This window comes from Nelumbo lutea, chromosome 4, assembly GCF_056320005.1.
Source record: "Nelumbo lutea isolate HS-2025 chromosome 4, American lotus-T2T, whole genome shotgun sequence".
In the NCBI taxonomy this organism is placed as follows: Eukaryota; Viridiplantae; Streptophyta; class Magnoliopsida; order Proteales; family Nelumbonaceae; genus Nelumbo; species Nelumbo lutea.
This window is the reverse complement of record NC_142687.1, coordinates 98,242,701-98,270,596: the sequence shown is the minus strand read 5'-3', so window position 1 is coordinate 98,270,596 and position 27,896 is coordinate 98,242,701. Positions and strand designations below refer to the sequence as shown.

The following is a 27,896-nucleotide window of genomic DNA, read 5'->3' as shown; positions in this document are numbered from 1 at the left end:
TTTCCACTGACGCGGCCATTCAAAACCTATGAATTGTGATGGCCTCAGGCTGTAAATGCTACCAGGAGACGAAAGTTCAAACCACAGATCATCTGCCGTCCTTTGGCACTCTTGCTACCAAGGTTTGGTCTCACTTCTATCAAATTTTAGATATTCCATTGTTTCCTTACCAATGGATTAGAGATCGAATCTTGTTTTGATTTTACATGGCAAAATGCTGATACTCCTAGTTAAATTTGATAGTGGTTTCCTTGCCCCGTTATTCAAAAAATATACCATTGGGTTCATGAGCTGAATTTCCTAATTCCAAACTGTTCGGCAACCACAGCACATTTTTGCCGTGTATTGGGAACATTTCCCGATAAAAATATCAAAAATGATGGTATCATCATCTGAAGATGTTCTCAGTACATGGCAGGAATGTGCTGTGAGACGTTATGGGGAGATGATTTGAACTCAGTGGACCTTGTCCCAAAATAAGAATTGTCAAATGAGAACACCCACCAGTTGGAAAGATTAAAATTAATGTTCATGGTGTGTGCTCAGGTAATCCAGGCAAATTAAATGTGGGGGTGGTGGAATTTTTAGAGATGAGCAAGGAGCTTTTATCTTTGCTTTTACCTCCTTTTACAATTTCGGCTCAAATATCATTGATGAATGTTGAGTCAGTTTAGATTCTCTCTTAGGCTAAAGCACTTGGGCCCAATTGGATGATAATAGAGAGTGACTTAAGGCTCAGTTTGGAAGGAGTATAAATGCAAATTTATAGAGTGTAAATATATACAAAATAATACAAAATACAAGATTTTACACTCTACAAATTTGTATTTGTACTCCTTCCAAAATGAGCCTAAAGTTATAGTGGACATTATTCAAAATGAATTGATGGCATTCAAGATAGGATTGCTCATTTCAATGATATTCAACTGCAGCATACTCTTAGAGAAGGGAACTCTGTAGCTGGCTCATTGACTAAAATTGTAATTTTGGAAGAAAGATCTTTTGCATATGATCATATCTCTTATATGCCTCGTGTTATTCGTTCTCTTTATTTTTGAAGACTTATTGTATTTTCCGAAAATTAGAATCGGCTTAGGGGTCTGGGTTTGAGTGTTAGGATGTGAACTGTCCTGGGTTTAGGGGCAAGGCGGGCTACGTCCTCCCCTGTATTCTCTTTTATTTTGAATGGTTTTATTAATAAAATTTTAGGTAGCTGCCCCTCCAACTGAAGTTTGGAATTAGAAAGAAAGAGAGAGAGAGAGAGACCTTGTTCAGTGCTGCAAGGCTAATGACCTTAACGGCAGGTGTCTTCATTTGGAGGGTAGTTTTGATATTTTTAATAGATAACTGACAATCGGTTAGCGGCAGGGACCAATTTGACACTTTTTGAAAGTTTAAGTATTAAAGTGATATGTTTAAAAGTTCAGGTATTAACTTGACACTATCCCCAAAGTTCAGGGTACTAAAGTGAAAATTTCCCTTTTTTTTTGGCTCCTTGAGCATTATGGTCTTCCCGTACACATGACATCATCTATGAATCTATGACACCACGGTTCTTCCTTATCATGTAAGGACAAAATCTAAAAATACACTATGTCAGCTTTTATGATCCATTTGGTTCATGGTTAGGATCAAAATTGGAATTAGAATAAAAAACGGAGTCATCTATTCCTAATGCCTATTTGGTTCAGATGGAAATCGAAATTGGATTCTACTCATTGTTGTTTGGTTAGTTTGGAATCAAAATCTGAATCAATCTAAAATCTTCAATTTTGTATTGGTTAATTAATTAATTAATTAATTTATTATATTATTAGTACTTTATTATTTTTTTATTAGTATTTAATTATCAATATGTTGGTACTTTATTATTAGTTTATTAATATTTTACAAATATATAATTATTATTTTATTAACACTTAATTATGAATATTTTATTACAGGTTTATTAATGATTTATTTTTTGTTAATAGTTTATTAGTATTGTTTTATTATTATTTTATTAGTACTTTGTTATTATTATTTTATATCTATTTAATAATTAATATCTTAATATTTATTATTAATTTAGGAATATTTTATTAATAATATTATTATTTTTCCAAGATATCTTCCCTTCCACAAGGACTCGTCAAGCTAACTTAAATCTTTATTCCCATAAACAACTCTCCTAAATATCCCTCACACTTCAAACCAATATGCCTCTGTAATGTGTCTTTCAAGATGATTACTAAAAAGTTAGTTCTTAGAATGCAACTTATTTTTACAAGAAGTGACTTCTCTCAAGCAATCCGGCTTTCTTAAAAACCGCCAAATTGCAGATAAAATACTTTTTAGCTAAAGAAATATAAGGCTCTGTTTGGTTTGTAGGAATAGGGGTTTGGAATCGGAATTGAAATGAACTATTCCGATTCCAACTGTTTGGTTGGACAGAATCAAAATTTCATTCCCATTCCTGCTGGAATGACATTCCCCATTTGAGAGAATGACCATTCCCTACCCCTCTCTTGGGAATGAAATCTCATTCCTGCTGATTCTAAGGATTCTAATTCCGACTGGGAATAAACCATTCCGAATCCGAAGGATTCTAATTCCGACTGCAAACCAAACGGACCCTAAGTACTTTTTCCATTAAAATTGGTAGAGAAGCCAAATTTAATTTCTTTCTTCATAGAGGACTCCCATTATCACACCATCTCTTTATTATAGGCATAGCCACCAGTCCCTCGTCTCAGCAGAAAAGCTTGAAAAGACATCGAAATTGGTAGTGCAAATCCCCGAATTACTCCTCTCCTTTTTGCACATGATTGTATCCTATTTCACAAAGCTGACATCAAACAAGTGAAAACTCTCAAAGATTTGTTTCACCTTTGAAGCTCTCTCAAGTTAACAAATCAACTACATGAAGTTCAGTAAAAATGTACCACGGCATAATTAGAAATTCATTTTCAAGCTTCTCAATGTCAAACATCCTTTAGCTGGTTCCAAATATCTTGGTGTAATAGTTGATGATCCTCACATTCATCATTCACAAAGCTTCATAATGGAGCAAGTTAAATCTAAGTTTAATGCCTCGAGCTCTAATTCCTATCTCAACTTGGTCGTACTACTCTAATGAAAATATGAAATCAATGGCACAAACCACTCCTACCTATGCAATGAGTACTACACTCATCTCCCAAAAGACCATGAGCACTCTTGAAAAGTTAGAAAGAGATTTTTGGTGGCAAACACACTATAACTTGGGACAAGCTATGCCTCCCCAAAAACCAAGGACCAAGGTGGCAATGGCATGGGTTTCAGGCAGAAATTAGCTATGAACAAGGCTCAATTCGGTAAGCAAATATGGAGATTGTTGGCCAATTCAGATTGCATTTGGGCCTAACGCATTAAGTAATACAACTCTGCTCCAATCTAAAGTTAAATCCTCAAGCTCTATTTGGTAGAAACAAGCTCGTGGTATCCCAAAAGAGCTCCAGCAGAATTTGTTTTGGCTAATCAAAGATGTTTGCAGTATTTCAGTTTTCCAAGATCAATGGATACCATCATTACGAAGTGGATTGCCTCCATCCCGCCCCACATGACCTAGCTGAACTCAACATCTAAGAGTTGCAGATTTGTAAAATGAAAATGGCTCATGAAATCCATGATTGAAACACAGGTCATGCAGGATGCGCTTTCCTCCAACAGCCATCAAATGAAGTTCTCAAAGCAGGTGGTTCAAGATGCTGGGCTCAAAATACTGAAATAGCTATGATGTAGCTATGAAGCTGAAATTCGATCACTAATAGCAGGTTTTAAATCAGCTTCTTTTTTGAATATCAAACAGCTCACTCATGGATTGAACAGCTCCATTGGAATTGTTTTTGAAATATTGTACATCGTTTTGATGATATCCATTACAAATTAACCAAATGGTCCAGCTCTTTCCTTTTGGCATGTAAAGCCCAAATACATAATGACTACAAAGGGCCATCTAATCAGTTTGTAATGTTTTATCAAACATAATGAAGTTGCTTTCCTTATAAAATAAACACACACACACACACAAAAAAAAAACTAATAGCTATCATCAGAGTCATAATTTTGGCATAAGGCTTGCAGTCCAGTGCTTGTATCACCAGTTTTGGGTTCTTCTACATGCTTGCTCTCTTGTTTTATTTGATTTCCACCGGAAGCAATGGTTTTTGGTTCCTCTTGCTTATTTTCTTCTTGTTTTACTTGACTTGCATTTGAAGTGGAAAGAGGCTTTTTAACGACAGAAACTCTGACCGAGGAAGAGGTAAAGATAAAGTTACCTTCCTTACGAGCACCAGCACCACCAATTGATTCTGCAGAATCGAAATAGACAAAACAAATTTGTTAGTGAATGAAAGATATTAAATTGACTCAACATGTTGTAAATGGACTCTGGGAATATAATTGATTTTCAGGTAGGGGAATTAAACATCCAACCCAAGTTTCTAGACAATTATCTAAAACTACAAAAAACTGAAATATGACAAGAATTGCAGCATATTAAGCAAGGAGCTGTGATTTACAAACTACATTCTAAGAGATTACATGGTCTTAAACCTGATATTGATGCCCAAAAGATAACCATTTAAAAAAGAAAAATTACAAAACCTACCTTTACCATTTGAGCTGTCAAAAGTACTGCCTTTTGTCAATGAATCCGTTGGTTTGTCCAATGGTTCTTCTGAAACTTTCCTTCTCTGCACCAGACATATTCATGAGTTATCAAGTTGGTAAACACATAGTTCAATGACCATGGAGTGAAATTTTACATTATGAATGGATGGACTAAATATTACAAATACAAATATTTAAAGAACATCATGAAGCAAGAAACCTAAGGTTAGGAAACACTCAGAAAAGCTGAATGGTGGCAAAGTAAATAGAGAATATGATATTATAATAGATAACTTCTAATATGATCTAAGGAGATTTAATTAGTTATAGATGAAGAGTAATTTTTCCATAAAATTTCACATTAATATTTTCTTGCTGTTTTTAATAGCATAATGTAATTATGGTGAGTCAAGTACAAACAAAGCACATCCATGAGGTCTTTGATATCTGCATGTGTATATGCATAAATCCACACACAAGTTCACCTTCAATTCAATCCCTAAATTGAAATTTATTGCAAAAAGAAGCAAACCATTACAGGATAAGATGTTTTCAACTCTCAGAACAGGTCAGCAATATTACAACCTGACTTCCAGTCTATTTGAACAAGATCTTCCATCTGAAAACCAAGGAACAAGCCTCCTCTCATTAAACCTTCATGTATTGAGTGGTCATAATGTGAGAATCAAATGTCACAAGTACTCTCTCCAACACCATGGAGTTGGATGATATGCACCATTTATGATAGAGAAGAGTGTTTGAATGAGCCAATCCAGGGACAAAGAATGCAAAGAATATGGCACTTGAACCATCCTGGGATACTCCTCTAGTGCTATCGCACACAAGGCCAGAGAACTACCTTGAAATACTCTTGTACTTTCCTATTTTCACTCCATAAAACATGTTGAGTGCTCGTCTTTTCTCTACTCAAATTCTTGCCATTTTCCCAATATACCTGCTCTTCTTCTTTTCAAGCCCCATATTAATTTCAACTTGTATTGCAATACTGATATAAACAAGGTTCAAAATTTTGTCACGTATTGGTGACCCCACTGATGCACTAAATCAAAAGGCTTTGGCGATTTGACCTATTTCAGGGGGTAGACAGGCCTAAGACCTACCCCCTGACCTATTTTTGAAAGAAAAAGGATGGGCGCAAGGTTCAAAGTACCGATACACCCTGATGTAGCGCAATCCGGTCACTCCTAGCTGACACTCACGTGGCTCCTGGAAGATACCTAAGATGAGGAAGAAGAAGATTTCCCGGGGGGGTTTACCTGGTGGGAATGCTCTGATGCTTAAGTCAATACTCGGTAGAAGCAAGGAAAAGGCGAAAGGCTAAGAGTGTAGATGGCGCGTTACCACTATATTCGAGAGATTCAAGAAGACATTTCTCTTTTGCCCTGAGGGCTATTATAGGGACACTCACATTAGGTCGGGCATAACCGCCACTGGGCTCCTGCCACAGCCGTTACCTGCCAGGGCTGCGCAGGTGGCTGTTGTGGCGTACGCCTCGCCCGGGTGAGTGACGCGTTTCCAAAGTGGCAGGCACGCCTTTGTTTGCTAAGAGATGTGGACGCAGACTATTGAAAGGACAGGGACTGCGCCGTCAATAGAGGATATGGCACAGTCTGGCCGGTACGGTCTGTCAGTCGGAAGCTTCCTGAAGAGCGCTAGTGCGGCTCGTTCGCGAGCTATTTTGTGGCAAGCTTGAAACACTCATGGATTGCCCTTAATGGATTTGGTCCTCAGAATGACTTGTCTGCTAGGGAGCTCGGGCGAGCTAATAACTTTAGCTCGCGAACTACAGTTGCCTCGGAGCATCTCTTCAAAGAGCGCGCGAGGAACCCGGAGTTCGCATCGCAGCGAACTCCTCCCCTCATGAGTTGTAACGTAGCAAACTACTTCGTGGGCCCGTCACTTGGTCACACCGGGCCTCAATGCTGGGCTGTCGCTCATGCTAAGTCAACGTCTACGTGCCACTGTTTCATAGGTTGGGTCAAATCATCCTTCATCAATTGCCCCCCACTCCTCGAGCTAATAGTACTGCCTTAGCGCGGGGAGTTTATGAAGCGCGATGGACTAATTTGACCGAAATTCAAACTTGATTGACTGCCCTCATTAAATGCATTTGCGAGAATCAAGAGATTTTCTGACTTTTCAGATTCCGAAAACGTGTTGAGGTGGCTTTTAACTCCAAACGTCGTGCGGCTGCGACTACCTTAATTATGGAAGATGTGCCACCAATCGCCTTCAGTTTTCAGAAGGCGTGCAGTCAGGGCGCCCGCGGGCCGTTGGATCTGCTTTGATCCGGGCCGTCAATTTGAAAGGGTGGAGACTATAAATAGGGGACCCCTTGGGCCTCTCCCACGCCATCTTGCTGTCTTTGGATTCTGAGGTCGCGCACTTCACCTAGTCTACTTGAATTCCTCAGTTTGCTTCGTTCCATCTACTCTAGTGAGTCCCAATCGCTGTCAACCATGTCTGGGTACCCATACCACACCTATCACAGGGGCGATAGCCAGGATGATGATGCTCCCTCGAGCTCGGGGGGAGCCTGGGAGCAGATCCCGGAGGCTCGGGAGACCTCTGGTGACATAGCATCTACTTCTAGGGGGAGGGAGCCTGATACCTTTGGCCCTTCCTTGATGACAGCGGAGAGAGTTAGGTCTTTGATCCGCTACTTTTCGCCTCCCTGGGGACCTAGTTTACAGCCTCCCTACTAGCAACTTCCCTTGGGAGCATGGTTCCAAGGACATAGTAATCTTTCAAGAACAGCTCGAGGCTGGCTTGCGTCTCCCCCTGCACCCCTTGATAGTGGAGGTGTTAAATCACTTTAACGTCACCATTGAACGGCTTCATCCCAACGCCATTCGAAACATGGTTGGGACTATATCTCTGTATTACGAGTAATGCCTTCCTTTGGACCTTGATATTTTTGTCTCTATCCTTTGTATAAAAAACGCTGCTCCTGGGGTTCCTCCGGAGAGGCGCTTTACCTCTCCCCCCGTCGCGGCTATAAGCTCTTGTACGAGCTGCCGAATAAGATTCCCGCCTGGAAGCGAGATTACTTTGTGGTCCGTAACCCCAAGGGGTGGCCCTTCCCCATTGCTTGGAGGGGCGCCATCCAGGACCCCGGGGCCGAGCTGGACCCTGAAATTCGGAAAACGATGCTGTCCTAAGCGTCGGTAGGCTTCCTTTGCTCGGACTACTTGGCCGAGGAGAAGCTTGCACAGGCAGGCTTGAGCCCGGGTAGGTTGCCTTTTTAGGTCGCGTGGTGCCTTGTGACAATATCATGTACACATGTATTTTGTTTCTTGTCGGACTAATATCTTATGGTCTTTTGGCAGCCATCATGTCCAGTGCCGATTCGCGCCGCCTTCTCTCGGGCAGCCAGAGGTGCCATGCGAATAGGACGCGCCCCGACCGGACCCCCCCTTCGGGAAGTATTGAGTTCGGGTCTGCCGAGCCTGTTCTACCCTCTCCTCCGCCCGAGACTCCGATGCCCCCACCTGAGGGGATTAGTGGGATTAACCCTGGGGGGAACGAGCTCCCTCAGCTGGGGGAGGCTCCTTGTAATCCCTTTCAGCCCCGTCATTACCCCTGGTTCCCAGTGGGAAACTGGGAAGGGGTAAATGATTATCTTGTGGCTCGCCGGAGGAGCCGGAAGGCGATTACTAATGACGAGGTCGCTCAGTGGGGGAATATGGAGCCTGGGGACCTCTCTGCGTTTGCCTCCGCCCTTTGCATGGTGGTAAGTGACCTTTTCCCTTTTTTCTCTTTTGTTTTGCTCCTCTCTCCTGTCATCTGATCTTCTCTTCCGTCGGCAGGTGAATTCCACCATCCATGCCATGGCTCTCCATACGCACATCCATCGCGTCGATGCCCTCAACCAGCGGACTGCTAACAAGAAGATCCAGGGCGAGCTCGACCGGATCCAGGGTGAGCTCCATCATACCCGCAAGGGGAGCAAGTCTCAGGAGCTGCTCGTCCACGACCAGAAGGCTCAAATCGCCCGGCTTTCTAAAGAGAGCACGCGTTACAAGGAGGAATCGTCGAGGATGGCAACGGAGAGGGAGCTCCTCAGGCAGTAGGTGCGGGACTTGGAGTCCACTCTTCTAAATCGGACTCGAAACTTTGATCAGATGGTGGAGGCTGAGCGAGAGAAAGCGGTCTGGGATTTTAAAGACTCCCAAGAATTTCAGGACCTCTAGGCGGAGTATGGTTCGGGTTCATACCGCTTTGGGTTTAAGCTTTGCCGGTGGCTGGTTCGGAAGAAGTTCTCCGGACTCAACCTCGACGGCATTACTATGAAGGGTCTGTCTCCTGAGACGGCGGACCAAGCGGAGGAAGAGGAGCCTGACTCCCTAGAGGATGAGGAGGCGGATCCTTGAGGCAGTGTTTCTCTGGACTTCTGGTGGCTTTCGGGTGTCGTAAACCCGATCTTTCACAAGTCTTTGGTTGGGCGGTTGTGCCCTGTGGTAGTCAGACTTTCTCGAGCTATTTAGCTCGGTTATTGCACCTTTTTTTTTCGAAACGATAATGAAAGTTTTTTCCTTCTTCCAAGTATGATGGGCTCTTTGTATCTTTGCTAAGGTGATCTCGATACCTAAGCTATTAGAGCTATTTACCCGAAGTAAGGCATCTTCATGGTGCACAAGTCGATTGCCACGTGTACCCGAATTATTTGTCCGTCGTTTATTCTTTACTTCGATAGTTGTACTAGGACAAGCCATGTTTGGTGGGGTTTAAGCCCGAGCTGCTTACACTCCTCACCTTGATAATCTATCATGGGGACGACTGGGTCTGACTGCGCCGAGATCGTGTTAGCTCGGCATTCTTTGCCCTTAGGCTCTGGGGGTGACTTATAGTCTATTTTTGAGGTTTTCCCGTGCCTCAAAGGCGACCGGGTCTTATTGCACTGAGAACGTGTTAGCTCGGCATTTTTCCCTTAGGCTTTGGGAGCGGCTCATGGCCTACTCGGTTGTTACAGATAGTATTGTCTTAAGTTGACAATACTCCATGCCCGAGGTACTTGTTTCCCTTCGAGGGTTTCGAGCTCGTACGTTCCTTCCCCGAGCACTCACTTCATTCGGTAGGGACCTCCCCATTTGGACCCGAGCTTTCCAGCGCCAGGCTCAGGTACCATAACTTTACAAAGGACCAGGTCACCAACGCGAAGGTTCCGCCTCTTGACCCTGGCGTTATAGTACCGAGCTACTCTCTGCTGGTAGGCTGCGGTCCTGATGTACGCGAGGTCCCTTACTTCGTCGAGTAGATCGAGGTTGGTACGTAGCTCATCTTCGTTCGTTTGATCACTATATGCTTCTAGTCGCAGCGTAGGCATTTCGATCTCTGTAGGGATTACTACTTCGATGCCGTAGGTGAGATTGAAGGGTGTTTCTCCCATGGCGGTCTTCTCCGTGGTCCGGTATGCCCATAGAACACTGGGTAGTTCATCTGCCCACAATCCTTTAGCTCGGTCCAACCGTGCCTTTAATCCGCGAAGGATGGCTCTGTTCGTGACTTCTGCCTGACCATTTGCTTGAGGGTGTGCGACTGAAGTAAAGTTCTGTCGGATTCCCATGTCTTGGCACCAGTCTTGGAATTTGATGTCTTCGAACTGTTTGCCGTTGTCGGAAATCAGTACCCGAGGTAATCCAAAGCGGCATACGATGTTTTTCCAAAAGAAGTTTTGAACATTTCAGGCTGTGATCGTTACGAGGGGTTCAGCTTCTACCCACTTTGTAAAATAGTCCACTGCTACCACTAAAAACTTCCTTCCACCCATTGCTGGCGGGAATGGCCCGAGTAGATTGATGCCCCACTGTGCAAAGGGCCACGGGCTAGTGAGATACTTGAGGTCGGCGGCGGGTTGGTGGTGAATATTGGCATGTCTCTGGCATTTGTCACATTTTCTAACGAGCTCAATAGCATATGTCTTCATTGTTAGCCAATAATACCCCCGAAGTGCTTTTTGGGCAAGGGCCCTGCCCCCCAAGTGCCCGCTGCACAACCCCTCATGAGTATCGCGGAGTACGAGCTCGGCTTCGGTAGACCGCAAGCAACGTAGATAGGGGAGCGTGTAGGATCTCCTGTACAGCCGCTCGTCTATCATGACGTATTTGGCTGCCTAGTGCTACACCCTTCTGGCTGCATTGCGATCTGTAGGGAGGGTCCCGTGTAGTAAGAAGCTCGCAAGCGGGTCAATCCAGCTCGGCTCTGCTTGAACAACGGGAGCGACCTCCTCTGCCCCCTGAGAATGCTAGGCCGAGACAGGTCCTCTATGTACACGGTTCTCATGGTGATGTCGCTAGTGCTGGCTAACTTGGACAGGGCGTCGGCCTCAGCGTTCTCCGACCTAGGGATTTGTCTGATGAAGTGTGACTGGAAGTCGAGTAGGGCTTTTCTGACTTTGGTTAAGTAGGCGACCATGGTCGACTTGCGAGCTTCATATTCGCCAATGACCTAGTTGACCACGAGTTGGGAGTCGCTATAGATCACGATGTGCTTGGCGTTTACTTCTCTGGCTAAGGCTAGTCCAGCTATCAACGCCTCGTACTCCGCTTCATTGTTAGATGCCGTGAACTCGAAGCATAGCGCATACTCCAGTTTCGTGCCACTTGGGCCGTGTAGGACTATTCCTGCCCCGCTGTCCTGTTGGTTTGAGGAGCCATCTACATGAAGGATCCATGGCTCCTCATCCCAGCTCGTGCTTGGCCTAGCTAGGAGAGATGCCACACTGGCTACTACTTCACGGGGCTCAGACTAAACCGGCTTGGGAGTTTCGAGCTCACCTGAATTGGGGACCTCGCACTCGACTGACCTAGGAGCTTCAGAGCTGAACGTGCACTCGGCGATGAAATCTGCTAAGGCTTGGGCCTTAATGGCAGTTTGCGGTTTGTACTGGAGGTCGTACTCGCTGAGCTCAACGGCCCACTTCGTCAACCGACCAGAGACCTCGAGCTTAAGCAATACTTGCCTCAGAGGTTTGTCGGTGAGGACGTAACAGTATGAGCTTGGAAGTACGGGTAGAGCTTCTGAGCTGCGATTATCAGTGCGTATGCTAGCTTTTCCATCTCCGGGTATCTCGTCTCTGCTCCCTGCAATACTTTACTAACATAATAGATGGGTCGTTGGACCCGATCTACTTCTTTTATTAGTACCGAACTGACTACCTCATCGCTCGCCGAGAGGTACAATTCTAAAACATCGCCCTCCTCGGGCCGGGTTAAAGTTGGCACACTAGCGAGGTATTTCTTGAGCTCGTCGAACGCGAGCTGGCAGTCTTGGGTCCATTCGAACCCTTTGCTCTTAATTGCCTTTAAGAACGGCAGACAGCGGTCCGTCAATTTGGACATGAAGCGGCTCAGGGCGGCTATGCGGCCATTCAACCTCTGAACCTCCTTCAACTTCCGGGGTGGTCTCATGTCTAAAATGGCCTTAATCTTATCCACGTTGGCTTCAATGCCGCGCCGGTTAACGATGTACCCTAGGAACTTGCCCGAGGTCACACCAAACACACACTTGTTTGGGTTCAGTCTCATATTAAACTTATGCAGAATTTCAAAAACAGAACGCAAATCTTGTATTAATTCATGTGAGAATTGAGTTTTGACGACCATGTCGTCTACATAGCATTCTACTTTTCTGTTGATTAACAGCGCAAACAATTTATTCACAAGTCTTTGAAAGGTTGCCCCTGCGTCTTTCAACCTGAAGGGCATAACCTTGTAACAGTATAGGCCGAATTCCGTGATGAAGGCAGTCTTTTCTTCGTCCGCCGGGTCTATCTTGATTTGGTTATAGCCCGAATAAGCGTCCAAAAAACTTAGCAACTCGTGCCATGAGGTTGCATCCACCAAGCGATTGATTCTGGGGAGCGGGAAGCAGCCTTTTGGGCAAGCCCGGTTTAGTTTGGTGTAGTCGATGCACATGCGCCACTTGCCGTTGGCCTTCTTTACCAGGACGGGGTTGGCTACCCAGCTCGGGTAGTGGACTTCTCTTATGAAGTCAGCTGCGATGAGCTTTTCGACCTCGTCGACCGCTTTCCACAGCTCCGGGGCTAGGTTGCGTTTCTTCTGCCTAACGGGCCTAACTACAGGATCAGTATTCAGCTTGTGAGTTATGAGTTCGAGATTTATACCAGGCATCTCTGCCGCAGACCATGCAAAAATATCTAAATTTTGAAGTAAGAAACTTACCAGTTCGGATCGTAGAGGTTCCTGGTCAGAATCGCCGATCTAAAGCGTCCGAGCTAGGTCTGCTGCTGAGTTCAGAACCGCGACTGTTTCTTCTGTGGGCGCGACTCATTCTTGGCCTTGCTCCATAGGCCGCTCCAGCTTGAGGTCATCAGCCACCTTGGTTTTTCCCTTCAGGGCGGCGACGTAGCACTTGCGAGATTCGAGTTGGTCGCCCCGCGCTACCCCCACACCGAAGTCTGTTGGAAAATTCATAGCCAAATGGTAAGTGGAGACCACCGCCCGTAGGACATGGGTGATCGGTCGGCCTATTATGGCATTGTAGGGGGAGGGGATCGCGACCACCAGGAAGTCGTGCTTGAACCTGACCACGCAAGGCCATGTGCCGACTTCCACGGGTACTGTTATTTTCCCAAGGGGTCGGACTTCTTCCCCGCTGAAGCCTACCAAAGGAGTGTATGTAGGCCTCAGGTTGCTTCTCTGCAACTAAAGCTGGTCAAACGCAACTTTGAAGAGGATGTCGGCTGAGCTGCCTGAGTCGACGAGTACGCGCCTGACCTCGAAATTGTTGATTCTTAGATTTATTACGAGCGCGTCGTCGTGGGGATAGTGGACCCCTCGCGCATCATCTTCTGTGAAGAAAATTGGCTCTTCTATCTTTGGCCGCTTTGGAGGGTTCTGCTCCTTCCGGGTGGCCTCACGAACCGACGTCTGAGCTGCTGCTGAAGTGCAACCTGCAACGATCGAACCTCCCACTATCATGTGGATGGTCCCCCGAACTGGCCTCTCCTCCGAAGGCTGCCTCTACGGTTGTTCGGCCAGCCTGCTGTTGGACTCGGAAGCATCCTTACCGTGCTCCCCTTGCCGACCTGTTTTATTACTATTATTATTATACTGTACAAAGTTTCTTAGATATCTGCGACGGATGAGCTCCTCTATCTCGTTGTAGAGGTTTTTACAACTCTCGGTACTGTGACCGTGATCTTTGTGAAAACTGCAATACAGATTCTTATTTTTTTCATTGGGATTCCCCCTCAGACGGGGTGGTCACTTCACGTACGGGGCGTCCTTGGATCGCCATCAGGATTTCAGCCCGCTTCACGTTTAGTGGGGTGTAATCAGCTCGGTCCGCTATAGGAAATCAGAATAATTGACCTGGCTTTGCCCCCCGAGCTATGTCCTTTTTCTTTTGGTTGTCCCCTTGACTGGAAAACTCTCCTTCCATCTTCCTTTTTTCGGGCGCACCCTCGCCCTTTTGGTTGATCTCCTCTTCGGTGGCTATGAACCTGTCTGCAAGCTTCAGAAACTCGGTTATGGTCGCTGGTTGGTTGACAACCATGTGCCATTTGAACTCTTTGTGTGTCACGCCCTTCTTGGCTGCTGCAAGGCGTACGGCGGGGTCCAGGCGCGGTATCTGCATACAGGCATCGTTGAACCGCTTGATATAGCCCCGAATGGACTCTCCCTCTCTCTGCACTATGCTGAGGAGGCTTTCTTCAATTCGCGAGCACTGTTTGCTGGTGACGAAGTGGGAAGTGAAGGTTTATGCGAATTGCGCCCAACTTCTTATCGACCCAGGTGCCAAATTCCGATACCACGTGCGGGCTGTTCCTCTAAAAGTAGTGGAGAAGGCCACGCACATGCACGACTCATTGGCTCCCGCCAAGTGCATCTGTGACTAAAAGGCATCTACATGATCATTCGGGTAAAACGACCCGTCATACTTGTCAAGAGGGGGGAACTTGAAGTCTTTGGACATTGGGACTGCCAGGAGTTCGAAAGACAGGGGGGATGGAACCGAGAGGAGGGGAGCTTTGACTTCGGCCGAGCTTACCTCTTTTTTGCCCATGAGCTCGGGCAAATCGCGGGTGACCGATCGGAGAGCTCAGTGGTAGCGTCTCTGCTTCTTGGTGGGCTCGGCGTTCGTGCTTCTCACCTCTGCGCTATCCGGAATGGTCTGTGCAGGAAGTAGTCCGGTCTGCTGGTGATGGCTGCAGACAGAGGGGTTTTGCTTGGAGTCTGTTGCCACGATCTCGAACCGGTTCTCAAGGATCGGGGTTTCAAACTTCGACTGCCAAGGTGATGTAGACCTAGCGAGCTGGGGTCCTCCCGACCCGTCCGCCCGCGGCGAGACCGGGGCAGCCGTACTCTCTCGTCTGTCGCAAGGGGGAGGCCTGGTTTTTTGGGAGGTTTTGGGGGGCCTCTCCTTGGCTAGCGGGGCGCTCGTCCTGGTAGCGAGACTTAGCTTGCCGCGAGGCTGGGTGCCGAGGCGGGAACTACGGCTGAAGTTGGGGTTGATGCAGCTGAGGGAACTACTGTTGATACGGATACTGGGAGACCTGGTGCAGTACATGTTGATAGAGCTGAAATTGTTGGAATTGTTGCATTTGGGCCTGCATGGCCCGCATGCACTGCATCAAGTCCTCCAGTTGGTTTGGGCTAGCTGCTGAGGGCACAACCGAAGGTTCGGTGAACGTCGCTCCGATTGTAGCAGGGAGCGGGGCGACGACAGGTGCCACTGTAAGAGGTACATTCAAGATAGGGATTCCGTCCACCGAGAGGGGGATGGTGAACTGTCCGATAAAGACAATAGGAAGCTGGGGTTGTTCCCTAGAGTTATCCATTTCCGTGCTTCGTCCGACGTTGCTAGAGGAAGCCATGAGTGTTGGATTTTTTCAAGGAGGAAGAGAACTGTGAGAGTTTAGAGAGAAAGGCCTTTTGTAGCGTTTCCCACAAATGGCGCCAAATGATGTAGCGCAATCCGATCACTCCTAGCTGGCACTCACGTGGCTCCTGGAAGATACCTGAGATGAGGAAGAAGAAGATTTCCCAGGGGGTTTACCCGATGGGAATGCTCCGATGCTTAAGTCAGTACTCGGTAGAAGCAAGGAAAAGGCGAAAGGCTAAGAGTGTAGATAGCGCGTTACCACTATATTTGAGAGGTCAGAGATTCAAGAAGACATTTCTCTTTTGCCCTGAGGGCTATTATAGGGACACTCACATTAGGTCGGGCATAACCGCCACTGGGCTCCTGCCACAGCCGTTACCTGCCAGGGCTGCGCAGGTGGCCGTTGTGGCGTACGCCTCGCCTAGCTGAGTGACACGTTTCCAAAGTGGCAGGCACGCCTTTGCCTGCTAAGAGACGTGGACGCAGACTGTCGAAAGGACAGGGACTGCGCCATCAATAGAGGATATGGCATAGTCTAACCGGTACGGTCTATCAGTCGGAAGCTTCCTGAAGAGCGCTAGTGCGGCTCGTTTGCGAGCTATTTTGTGGCGAGCTTGAAACACTCATGGATTGCCCTTAATGGAATTGGTCCTCGGAATGACTTGTCTGCTAGGGAGCTCGGGCAAGTTAATAACTTTAGCTCGCGAGCTACAATTGCCTCGGAGCATCTCTTCAAAGATAGCGCGGGGAACCCGGAGTTCGCGTTGCGGCGAACTCCTCCCCTCATGAGCTGTAGTGTAGCAGACTACTTCATGGGCCCGTTACTTGGTCGCACCGGGCCTCAACGCTGGGCTGTTGCTCATGCTAAGTTAGCGTCTACGTGTCACCGTTTCATAGGTTGGGTCAAATCATCCTTCATCACACCCCTTGCCCCGTATCCGGGTGTATCGATACTTTGAACCTTGGATAAATACTCATCTCTTGTCTCAGTGCAATAGTTGAGAGTTAGAGCACTACCATATACAATTAGGGGTGTGATAGTGCAATGAACCAAAGAATCAATACAAGTTGCCATCATGACCCGATTGACAAACCAACAAAAATTGATTTTCCAACTTCAAGAGATTTTATTCGAACTAATTTGATTTCTGTTTGGAAAAAAGATACGATTTATAATACATATTTAAAGAGATCCTACCATGAAAGTACAAGAAGAAAAAGCATTGATTTGTCACAAGTTTTCATGAACATGTGCCATATTTGTAGTTTGTACCGATCTCCACTAAAAGAAAAGGAATACAATATCATCAGGGGAAAAAATCATACTTTGGAATCATTTTGTTCACCAGTATCAGTTGAAAGTAGATTTAAATTGTTGTCATCATCCACATCTTCATCCTCATCATCAATTCTTCGAACAAAATTTCTTGATCCCTGCATCAAAATTTAAATTGGAAACTATAAGATTCCTGGTCATTGAAAGTAAATAAATAAAAGCTCCTACTAGCTGTAAAATGAGATTAAACTAGAATTTATAGGGATGTTGTATACTAACTTGGAAAAAAATTGACTTTATAAGTGCCTCATCCTCTTCTTCCAGCTTCTTCTCCTGTCAGGCAAATAGATACTTCAACAAAAATCAGAACTTCAACAACATAATTAATAGTTGGAAAGCCATAATTTTTATCAATAACCAGATCAATGAAATATAACAATATGTCATCAAAGGTGTAAGAAGACACAAGCATCTAGTTTATCCAAGAAAGGAGAAACCAGAATGCACGCCTCAAGGCTGTTTTTGCCTTTTTGGTTTGACAGAAAATAAGAGCAAAACAGAAAGTTGAGGAAGTTCTTAAGGAATTTCATAAATTTGTTTATTACATTCCCTCAACTTTCTTTTCCTCTCTAATATGCCATCAAACCAAACATAGACGAAAGAAGAAGGCCAAGAAATTTCAGAGATATTAAAATAAAATAGCTATCATCCTAAGGGGATGATTCTCAAAACAGCTCCACTCTCCCCAGACATCATCTGGCTAGACAGTCTGCTGGGGGGTATGTCGCTATGCTAATCCATCCAAATGAAGTGTTCATTGTAGATTCCAGATGTCTAGCCTCTCTAAGATAATGGCTGAATTGTAAAAAAGAAAAAGTTTTCTGTTGTTGAATGTTTCTGTGTTAAATATGTAAGGGGATAACCAAGGCTACCTAGCTGTAACTTTTCACTTAATTAATAAATTTTCTGTTGCTGATCAAATATATATATAATGTCTGAACATCCAAGGCCTGCCAAGAGAACAAACTCATTTCTGGGAAGTAAACAACTGCTCTCCTCCAAGATGGTAGATTAATAATAGTTCTGAAGGCTTGAAGCATGTTTTTTCACTAATATCTGCAAATGGTTAACCAGCTAGAGACTGAGAGTTGGTGGCAGAAAATGGTTATACAAGTTTTTCCAATCTAGAGTATTCTTCTACCTTAGACAAATTAATGACTTTTAGTTTTATGTTTGGATTTTAATTGATCCCTCGATTTTAACTCATTCTTCTTAGTTTGCTGAGAGCAGGTAATTTTGAGTTGAATAGGTTATCGAGTTCAAGCTCAAATTCGAGCTCAAGTAGGCTTGGTTCATTGTCGAGCTCGGGCCAAGTCAAGCTCAAAAAAAAAAAAACAAAAAGATTTTGAATCGAGCCAAATTTGAGCTAGCATTTGTAGCTCGAATCAAGCTCGAGATCAAACTCGAGCCTTATATTTTCTGTCAAGCCAAGTTCAAATAGTCCAATATTTGGCTCGGCTTGGCTCATATCACCACCCCTTTGGTTAAATAGAGCAGAAAATAGAGTATCTGATTTCCTGGCTAGCCAATGGGTTAAGAGGGAACAATTGTTTTAAGGAGTTTACAATTTTTCTATCTTTGTTATTCATCCAAAAAAAAAACATTTATCTTTGTTACAACAGATATGGGGTTAGGTAGCAGCCAGCCTAGTAGCCAGAACTTCAATCACTTGCAAATACTATTCTCTATCAACAATCAATTCTAAACTGTTACCAATCAAAAATAAATAAAGGAAAAAAAAAAAAAAACAAAAGCAGCATACCTTTTCTTGAGCTGTACGTTGCAAGGCCTCGAGCATTGCATCCACACTTACAGTTGCATGTCTTGACTGAAAAATCAATGGAGTACAACTTTATTTCAGTATCTAAAGCAAAATGGATTAGTGAAAACTGTCTAACCAGCCAGCTACCTTCATTGATTTCATTTCATCCAGTGCAGCAAGTATGTCCATTTCTCTTTTTGAATCCAGTGTTCTGTTCTCCAAAGATTTCATTGAATCCCCCATCTCTTCTGCATCCCTTTTCCTCTTCTCTTTTTCTTCTTCCTGATGAAAGAAATACAATTAAAAATGAAATCCTGAAATAAGTTTTAAACTTCAAGAAGCCAATGAAGAATATATGCACAAATATGAGAAAAGATTATAAATTGCAAGCTAGTTGTTCACCTCATCCTCTGCACGCCAAGGCTCAAAATTACGAGTTGCACCTGATTCGACAACATAGTCTGAATTTTGTGGATCAGTCTTTATTGTCAGTTCAGCTGAACACTTGGTGCATTTGAAGTAGAACCTGAACATTTGGATTCCTAAGTATGTCTGGAAACGATTGAACATAAATCAAACTAGGTCAGTGAACGAAGATTCAGAGAGAGAAATAAGGCAACAAATTAATATTTTCCTTAATCAGACAATATAATGTGAATCCAGTAGTTTGTCTTTCTAATAGTGGCCAGACTTCGTAAGAAATGCACAATCACCTTTTGGGACTATTAAGAACTTATTCAACTTACCAATCAAAAAGACTTGATTCAATTCCCAAGAATGAGCTCAAGTTATGAGATGATCTGAAAAGTTGTGATCAGATCTGAAACACTCTTAATCAACGAGAAAATAAAGTAAAAATTCTAACCAGATTTATTCAGTCAAGAAGTAGAAGAGAAGAAAAGAAAAATAGGGCTGAAGAGCAGAGAGATCAAACTAATTGATTTCAACTGCTGCCCATCTTTTATTATTATTATAATGAAAGATAAAATTACAATTGCACCCCTACTCAAATAACAAACGAAATAAAGGACATAATAAAAGAAAGGGAAAAGACCAATGTGATCCTACCAACATAATAAACTATAGTTTAACACTCCCCCTCAAGTTGGAGCATATATATCATAAAGCCCCAACTTGCTACAAATGTGTTTCATCCAACTACAGTTTAAGCCTTTAGTGAAGAGGTTGGCTAACTGATCTTTTGATTTCACACAAGTTACAAAACGGCTTAATAGGAGTTGAAATTCTCACAACAATTTCCTATAACAACTGCTTTAACCACACCAATTCACAAGTAGTATGTGTCGTGGCTCTAATGCTCAGCCTTAGCACTACTTTTTTTTTTATCACTAACTTGAAACTTTTATTGATTAAAATACTTTAGGGTACAATAATAAGATACAAAATAAATCAGCATAGTAAGCTGACCCAGTACAGATTACAGGTATGCCCAAAACATATCTGTTCTGTGAACCCCTTGCTTTGCTAAGCTATCTGCCAGGCTGTTGACAGATCTCCTTACCCATCTCACCTGAATTGACAAGTTCCTTGACATCCATTTAAATCTTCTGAATTCATTCTTCAACTGCCATGTCACCCCTTCACCTTTCTGCAACCATTTTATCACAGTTTTTGAATCACCCTAGATGATCAGTCTATTGATCCCCAACTCTTTGGCCTTCTCAACCCCGTATACTGCAGCTAGAAACTCTGCCCTTGTCACATCACCTACCTCCACTGAACCGGAGTAAAGGGCAATTATGGAACCATTTTCATCTCTAATGGCCCCAGCAATGCCTGAAGGGCCTGGGTTACCCACACAACTCCCATCAAAATTTAGCTTCTTCCAACCCTCTATTGGAGGGGACCAATTCTCAACAAGCTGTCGTCTCATAGATGATGAAGCAGCAATAAGTCCCCAAACCCTGAAAAAATCTTCAACCTTGAAAGCTGAAAACAGCTTCAAACTTTTTACCCAATGAGCCACCCTCAATGTTATTGTTTCAACTAAAGCTTCCTTGCATTTTTCTTTACTTTCAAATATCCTATCATTCTTTCCTCCCAAATGGTCCAAAGTATTGCTGCCCTAGTGCATTTCCAAAGAAATCTTCCCCTCCTCGTCATACCACTGATACCATTAGGGTTGAATAAGCCTTCGACCCTGTCAGGAGAGGACCACCTGCACCCCAAAAGGGAAGTAAACCAGTTCCAAATAAAACTGACAAAAGGGCAAGATATAAGAAGGTGGAAAACAGTCTCACCATTCAATTTACACAGGATACACCAGTTAGCCTTGGCACTACTCCTGGCAACCATACTTTGCTTCTTACTCTTCCAAGTGACCAAATTTCCTTCCAAGAAAGTTCAATAACTAGTTATGGACTTCCTATTAGAGACCAATTCTGCCCAATTTGCATTTGTGTATCCTTCCAAGGATAGTTCTCCTCCTTGCTTATACAACAACCCTTGACCTGGAGCACCTTTCAAGTAGCATAGAACCCTAAAATACCTTCCCAATGAATCATCATTACGTTCTACATAAACTGACTTAATAAAGGAAATGTCTAGCCTTGTAATAGTGAGATAAATAAGTTTTCCCACTAGTCTTCCATATCTCCCAGGATCATCCATAAACTCCCCCTCACTATCAGCATCTTAATATTTGGATCATTGTGATATCTACTGGTTTTGTTCCAAATAATCCCATTTCCTCCAACAAATAGAGTACATGCTTCCTCTGTGAGAGATGGAGATTCCCCACTTCAACCTTGCTTTTTTTTTGATAAATAACAATGAATTTCATTAAGAGTAAAGAAGAAGCATATATACAAACAAAGGGAGGTAAGCTATCTTAACTCCCCTGCAATGAGCCCAAAACAAAGAATCTCTAATCACCCCTTGCTTTGCTATCCCATCCGAAAATGAGTAGCAGATCTCTTCACCCAACCGAATTTTATCTCGATGTCTTTTGCCAGCCATTTAATTTTTTTCCTTTCATTGTTGTAATTCCACATAGCAGTCTTGTCTTCCTTTAGCCATCTTACCACCACCTCCAAGTCTCCTTCAATTATCAGCCTCCTAATGTTCAGCTCCCTAGCTCTTTGAACTCCCTCCAACGCTGCAAAGATCTCAGCCCTTAGAGAGTCATCCTCTCCAATAGAGCCAGAGTAAATAGCTGAAACAATCCCCTCCTCATTCATGAATACTCCCCCGATACCTGACAAACCTGGGCTCCCAAGGTTGCTGCCATCAAAATTCAGTTTTAGGAAGCCCAAGGGGGGAGGTATCCAAGAGAGACTTGTATCCCTTTTAATTGAATTCGGATTAACTGAACGTGTTGGCTGTTCGGCTGGCTGTGGAACCAATGATGAGGTTCCACACCAGTAATAAATTCATGGGCCCCACTGTAAAAGGTGTGGGCCCCATGTATTTTATTACTGGCAAGGAACCTCATCATTGGTTCCACAGCCTGCTGAACAGCCACCGCGTTCAGCCAAACCTTGCTCCTTTTAATCTGGGCAGAACTTGCTATCTCTTTCCAACTTCTCAACACATCCACGGTGAAGTCTATGAAATAATTCCAAAGATTTCAGCCAATGTGCCACCCTAATATGAATCAACTCTATTAGGTTCTCAATGTTTCTCTCCTGATTTGAAAAAATTCTTGAGTTTCTTTCTTCCAATAAGGTCCAGCACACCGTAGTCCTCAGACACCTCCATATGATCCTACCTCTTTTCATTGGCCAGTTGAAGAAGGGAGGGGAAAACAAACTTTGTACATTCATTGGGGGGTTCCAGATACACCCAAAAAGTGAAAAACCCACTCCCATATAGTTTTAGCATAGTGGCAAGATAACAAAAGGTGGTAACCAGATTCCCCATCCGCCATGCAAAGAATACACCTATGCAGGGATAAACAAGCCTTGGGTCTCTTTCTTTGAAGCAGATCACTTGTATTGACTCTTTCCAGGAAAGTTTCCCAACAAAAACTCCCAACCCGAGGAGGAATGGGTTTGCACCAGACCTCTTTAACAGGGAAAGACAAACCAGGAAGAGAAGGTTGCTGAGTTAAAGTTTTGAACAGAGATGCACAAGAGAAAGAGCCTGAGGGTGAGGGGGTCCAAAATCTGCTCTCTTCCTTTGAAGGGTCCAAGAAAATACCACAAGGGCCCTAAGTCCTTAGTGTGGAACGATTTTTGCAAGAACTGTTTCAACTCATTAATTCCTTGTACATCACTCCCCATAACAATAATATCATCAAAATACACAACTAAAACAATCTTCTCAGAAGAAGCATTTCTACTAAACAAAGAGTGATCAACAGTGTAGTGATCGACACTACAATGCCAATTGTTCAAGTTACTATGCCCTTGCTCTCCTCACCACCAAAAGCTGTCCATCCACCTTCTCCAAACATTGTAAGCATTCCCTTACTTTCTGATGAGCCTATTCCATCTTTTGTTCCTCCTTTGCATCATTTTACTAGACTGTCCAAACCACTTACCCTCTATGGTTTTAATTCCAACCATAGCTCATCCTCTGTTGTCTTTTCTTCTACAAAGATTCCAAAGGCTTACCAATAAGTGATTTTGCATTGGAAAGATGCTATGTACAAGGAAATCCAGTCACTTCTTGAAAATAATGCCTGAGAACTTGTTCCTTCTATTTCTAGATGCCTTAGTTATTGGTAGCCGTTGGGTGTATTATTTCAAGCTTAAATCTGATTGCACTCTAGACAGATACAAGGCTCATTTGGCTGCATAGGGTTAATTGGTTATAAACAGGAGAATGGAATCAATTATGACAAGACTTTTACTCTTAATGTAAAAATGACTACTGTCAAATTGCTTGTAATTATTTCTACTACAAAAGACTGAGTGACACATGGGAAGGATGTTACGAATGCCTTTCTTCATCGGCATCTTTAGTAGACTGTTTATATGAAGCCACTCCTAACTACTCTATTAACCCTCAGTTGGTTTGCCAAATTAAGAAGTCATTATATGGCTTTAAGCAAGCTCCACTGGCATGGTTTAAAAGATTTTGTAGTGTCATTCTTGAAATAGGATTCTCTCAGAGATCTTCAAATTACTCACATTTCATTCTCAAAATGCAAGGTATTACGGTGCCCCTCTTATATGTTGATGACATTATTATCATAGGGGATGATCATGACGGTATACACTCTTTGAAAAAGTTGATTAGTCACACATTTAGGACGAAAAGACCTTGGATGGCTGACTTATTTTTTAGGAATGGAGGTCTCACATCATTCTAATGGCTACTTCGTTAATCAACAGACATATGCCTTTGACCTTGTTAAACTTGCTAATTTAACTGATTCCAAGGAGGCGGATACTCCCCTAGAGCTTAACTTGAAGTTGTCCAAGGATGATGGTGCTTTATTTCCTGATGCTACTTTATATAGACAACTTGTGGGAAGTTTAATATATCTGACTAATGACTATGACCCAACTTGATATCTCATATGCCATGCAAGTTGTTAGCCAATTTGTCTCCTCACCTCAACAGCCTCATTTATCTACTGTATTTCAGATCACTCGGTATATTCATGGCACACCTTCTCATGGCCTCTTCTTTCCTTCATCACCATCCACCCAGCCAAGGTTTAAAGTATCGATATAATACTCCTGATATGGGGCATATCATCATCCAACCAGTACTCGCGATCTACTATTGGTTGGTGTATCTTCTTTGTTAACTCCTTAGTCTCCTAGAAGTGCAAGAAAGAGCAAATTGTCTCCAAGTCTTCCACAGAGGCTGAGTGTCAAGCCATGTCATCTACTTGCAATGAAATCATTTGGCTCAAAGCTTTACTTATGGAATTGAGAGTAGACCATTCAACCCTAGTTCCCTTATTTGCAAATAATATGAGGCCAATAAAGATTGCCACAAATCTAGTGTTCCATGAGTGCACCAAGCACATAGAAGCTGATTTCCACTATATTAGAGATTAGTTCCTTACTGACCAACATCACTCTTCCCCCTATTTCTTCAGGACTTCAGCTAGCCAATCATTTTACTAAAGCAATGACACATGCCAGACATGCCTTTCTAGTTGACAAACTGGTGCTCACTTCCTAGCACCAGTTTGAGAGGAAGTGTAAAGATCATAAGACTGAAGGCTGATCTTATCTTATGTTTGCTTGGGAACACTGTTCTCATATAGATTATAGTTTACTATATCATACCTGTACAGCAATATTGTTTTTATTTCTTGTAATTGTATGTGAGGGACACAACTGTCTTTTCACACTTTTTTACATCTTTTCAACCTTGTGGAAAAGATGACTTCAATCTAAGTGTTGTTATCACTTGTTTCTCATTACTCCTAGCCGCTTTATTAGCTTGATGTAAAGAAAGCATTCCTAAATCTTGACTTTCAAGAAAAGTGTAAATGGAGATACCACCTAGCTTTATAGTGACTCACTGGGGAGTATATTGTGTAAGCTCAACAAGTATTTATATGGGCTAAACAATCTCCCCATGATTAGTTTAATCATTTTAGGAATGCATTACTGAAGGTGGTGTATTCTCAATTCTAGTTTGATCATACATGATTGTGAAGAGTGAGGGTTGATTACAATTCCAATAGTCTGTGGATAATATTTTTCTTACAGGTAATGATGAGCAAGAGATGGACGATCTAAAGAAGTTTTTGGGAATAGAGTTGATCAATGATCTTGGAGAGTTGAGGCATTTTTTAGAGATCAAGGTAGCCCAATGACAACATGGCATTTAGGTTTCTCGGCATGAGTATGTGCTTTATCTTCTTAGGGATATAGGGAAGTTAGGAGCAAAACCAATAGATAATCCTATTAACCTAAATCATAGCACTAATGCTATTAATATATGACTCAGCCAAACATCACATACACAGTGAGTGTCATTCGCCAATGCGTGCCTCTCAAATTATTCACTTTTGTAGTAGCTTATAGGATCCTTGCCTACTTGAAAGGTTGCCTTGGGAAAGGTATTCTATACTATAAACATGATATGATAAGATGAAAATAGAGATCTTTACAAACACATTCAGCTGGACCATTAGATGGCATAAGATCAACTTTTAGTTTCTGTGCATTTGTTGGAGGTAATCTTGTCTATGTTCCTTGTACTTTATTGTGACAATCAAACACACATTAATATTGCACATAAAATGAACAATATGCAACTAGAGGAAAATATAAACGCAAAAAAAAAAAAAAAATCGGAAGAGGAAGCTTACCTCCCCAATTACATCTTCTTTCCGCGAATTGAACTTGGTACCTTTGTAGATATAGTTTCCACAAGTATTGCACCGAATACTCATTGGAAGCATCATACGTACTTTTATCTGCTGATTCTTGGGTTGCCTCCTCCTGGGCAACTTGGAAGGATCAAAATCCGGAGGGTAATACTTGTTAAGTACTTTCCTTTCTCCCATCCTTCTTCAAAAACAAAATCTACCAAAACCTGTCATCCAAGCAAGTGATTAAAACGCTGAATTCTAAACATGGGATCGGGTATGGACGATCAAAACAGTTTCTTTGTTCAAAGAATCAAATTATGTTAACCGAAAATCGGAAAGATATTACAAAAAAGCTATAGCTCACTCGTGCAAAACAACCAAACGAAATAAGTAAGAAGCAAAATCAAACAAAAAGACAGGAAATAAACCGAATTCTGGGAGTTAACTTCAATATAGGTACAGTGAAGAGCTTAATTTCTTAATCTGGGACAAGAATTTACAGCCTGATAACCCCCAACAAAAAAGTTTAAAGCATGAACTGCATTCTCAGCATTGTCCTACATCCTAATTACAACAACTCCAATATTGGTTCAAACGTATGACAAATTGAAACAAAAGAATGTAAAATAATATCATTGAAAACCCTAAATTCCAAAAATGGGATTAAGTATGGACAATCAAAGCAGTTTCTTTGTTCACCGGATCAAATTATGTTAACTGAAAATCCAAAAGATAGTATAAAAAAAGCTGTAGCTCACTCATGCAAAACAACCAAATAAATAAGAAGCAAAATCAAACATAAAGTCGGGAAACAAACCGAGTTCTTGGTGTTAACTTCACAATATAGGTGGAGTCAAGAGTTTAATTTCTGGAACTAGGACAAGAATTTACAGCTTGAAAACCCCAACACAAAAGTTAAAGCACGACCATGAACTGCATTCTTAGCAGCATCCTGCATCCCAATTATAACAAACCCGTGCAATTCACAGGAAGAGAGAGAGAGAGAGAGAGAGAGAGAGAGAAAAGGGAGCGACGATAACGAAACTTTTGTATTTTTTAACTAGCGGCTACCCGTGTGATGTACGGAATTTATGAAGGGAAAGTGAAATAATCAAAACTTATATTAAGAAAAAAATGCAATATTATTTAAAATATTAAATTTTTATTTTAATAATTTTGTAAAAAAATGATTTATTAATTTAGTAATTTGTATTAATTATATTAATGTTTTAACAAAAATAACAAATTATTGTTAGTTACTTAATGAAATAGTTATTTTCTCATATTATTTGTTTGCATTTTATTTTATTTATTTTACTTTATTAATGATTAAATGTTACAATATTTTGTAAACATCACTTAAATATTGAAAATACTTAAATATTAATAAATATTAGTCATAATTAAATTAAGGAAAAATTTTATATTAGTATTATGTACTCTGGCCTAGTGTCATTTTGGTCCTCAAATTTCAAAATATATTAATTCAGTAACTAAATTTTCAAAATGTATCAATTTAGTACTTACCATTAACTAACTGTCAATTATAAATATCATGTGACATCATTTGTGACTTAAATATTTTGAAAATAACAAAACTACCCTTCAAAGTAATTATTTTATGGTGGCAAAACTACTAATTCCTAGAACGGTGCAATGTCCTCATCCCCTCTCCTAACCTTTCCAAATCAACACCGAGGAACAAATGCATTCGAGAAATTCCAACACTTAACATCACATTACTATCCTATCCACTGCTACCTATAAACTCCAACAATAGCCACCGCTGCTCATCTAAAGCGTCTAGAGCATTTTGTTCCATGAATTGGTTCATATACTCACGCTTGCTTACACTACCAATACCACCAATGCAATAGGAATGGCAATGGGTAGGGTAACCCATGCAAATTGCCCTACCCCATTCCCAAACCCGTCTATGCTATTCTTAATTTCAAATTCGTCTAACTTTTCCTCTCAGTTTTCTAAACCCGTTAAACCCATCCCGACCCATTCCATCCATTAAACCCCTTGACCAAACGTTTTCTACT

The 27,896-nt window shown here is 42.5% G+C and overlaps 1 protein-coding gene and 1 long non-coding RNA gene across 2 annotated transcripts; one reads left to right on the top strand and one right to left on the bottom strand.

Moving 5' to 3' along the window:
- Nucleotides 1–22: 22 nt before the first annotated feature.
- Nucleotides 23–3,872, top strand: LOC148862108 (uncharacterized). Its single transcript, XR_016112857.1, has 2 exons — nt 23–122; nt 3,515–3,872. It is a non-coding gene; the product is annotated as an uncharacterized LOC148862108 (long non-coding RNA).
- Nucleotides 3,835–26,910, bottom strand: LOC148862107 (uncharacterized). Its single transcript, XM_088984174.1, has 9 exons — nt 26,666–26,910; nt 25,846–26,072; nt 19,002–19,151; nt 18,747–18,881; nt 18,600–18,665; nt 17,057–17,110; nt 16,828–16,935; nt 4,631–4,715; nt 3,835–4,331 (listed from the first exon to the last, which is right to left on the bottom strand). Exons 2-9 carry the CDS (start codon nt 26,041–26,043, stop codon nt 4,060–4,062), a joined length of 1,068 nt encoding a protein of 355 aa, XP_088840300.1. The 5' UTR covers nt 26,044–26,072; nt 26,666–26,910; the 3' UTR covers nt 3,835–4,059.
- Between the last annotated feature and the right edge of the window lie 986 nt (nt 26,911–27,896).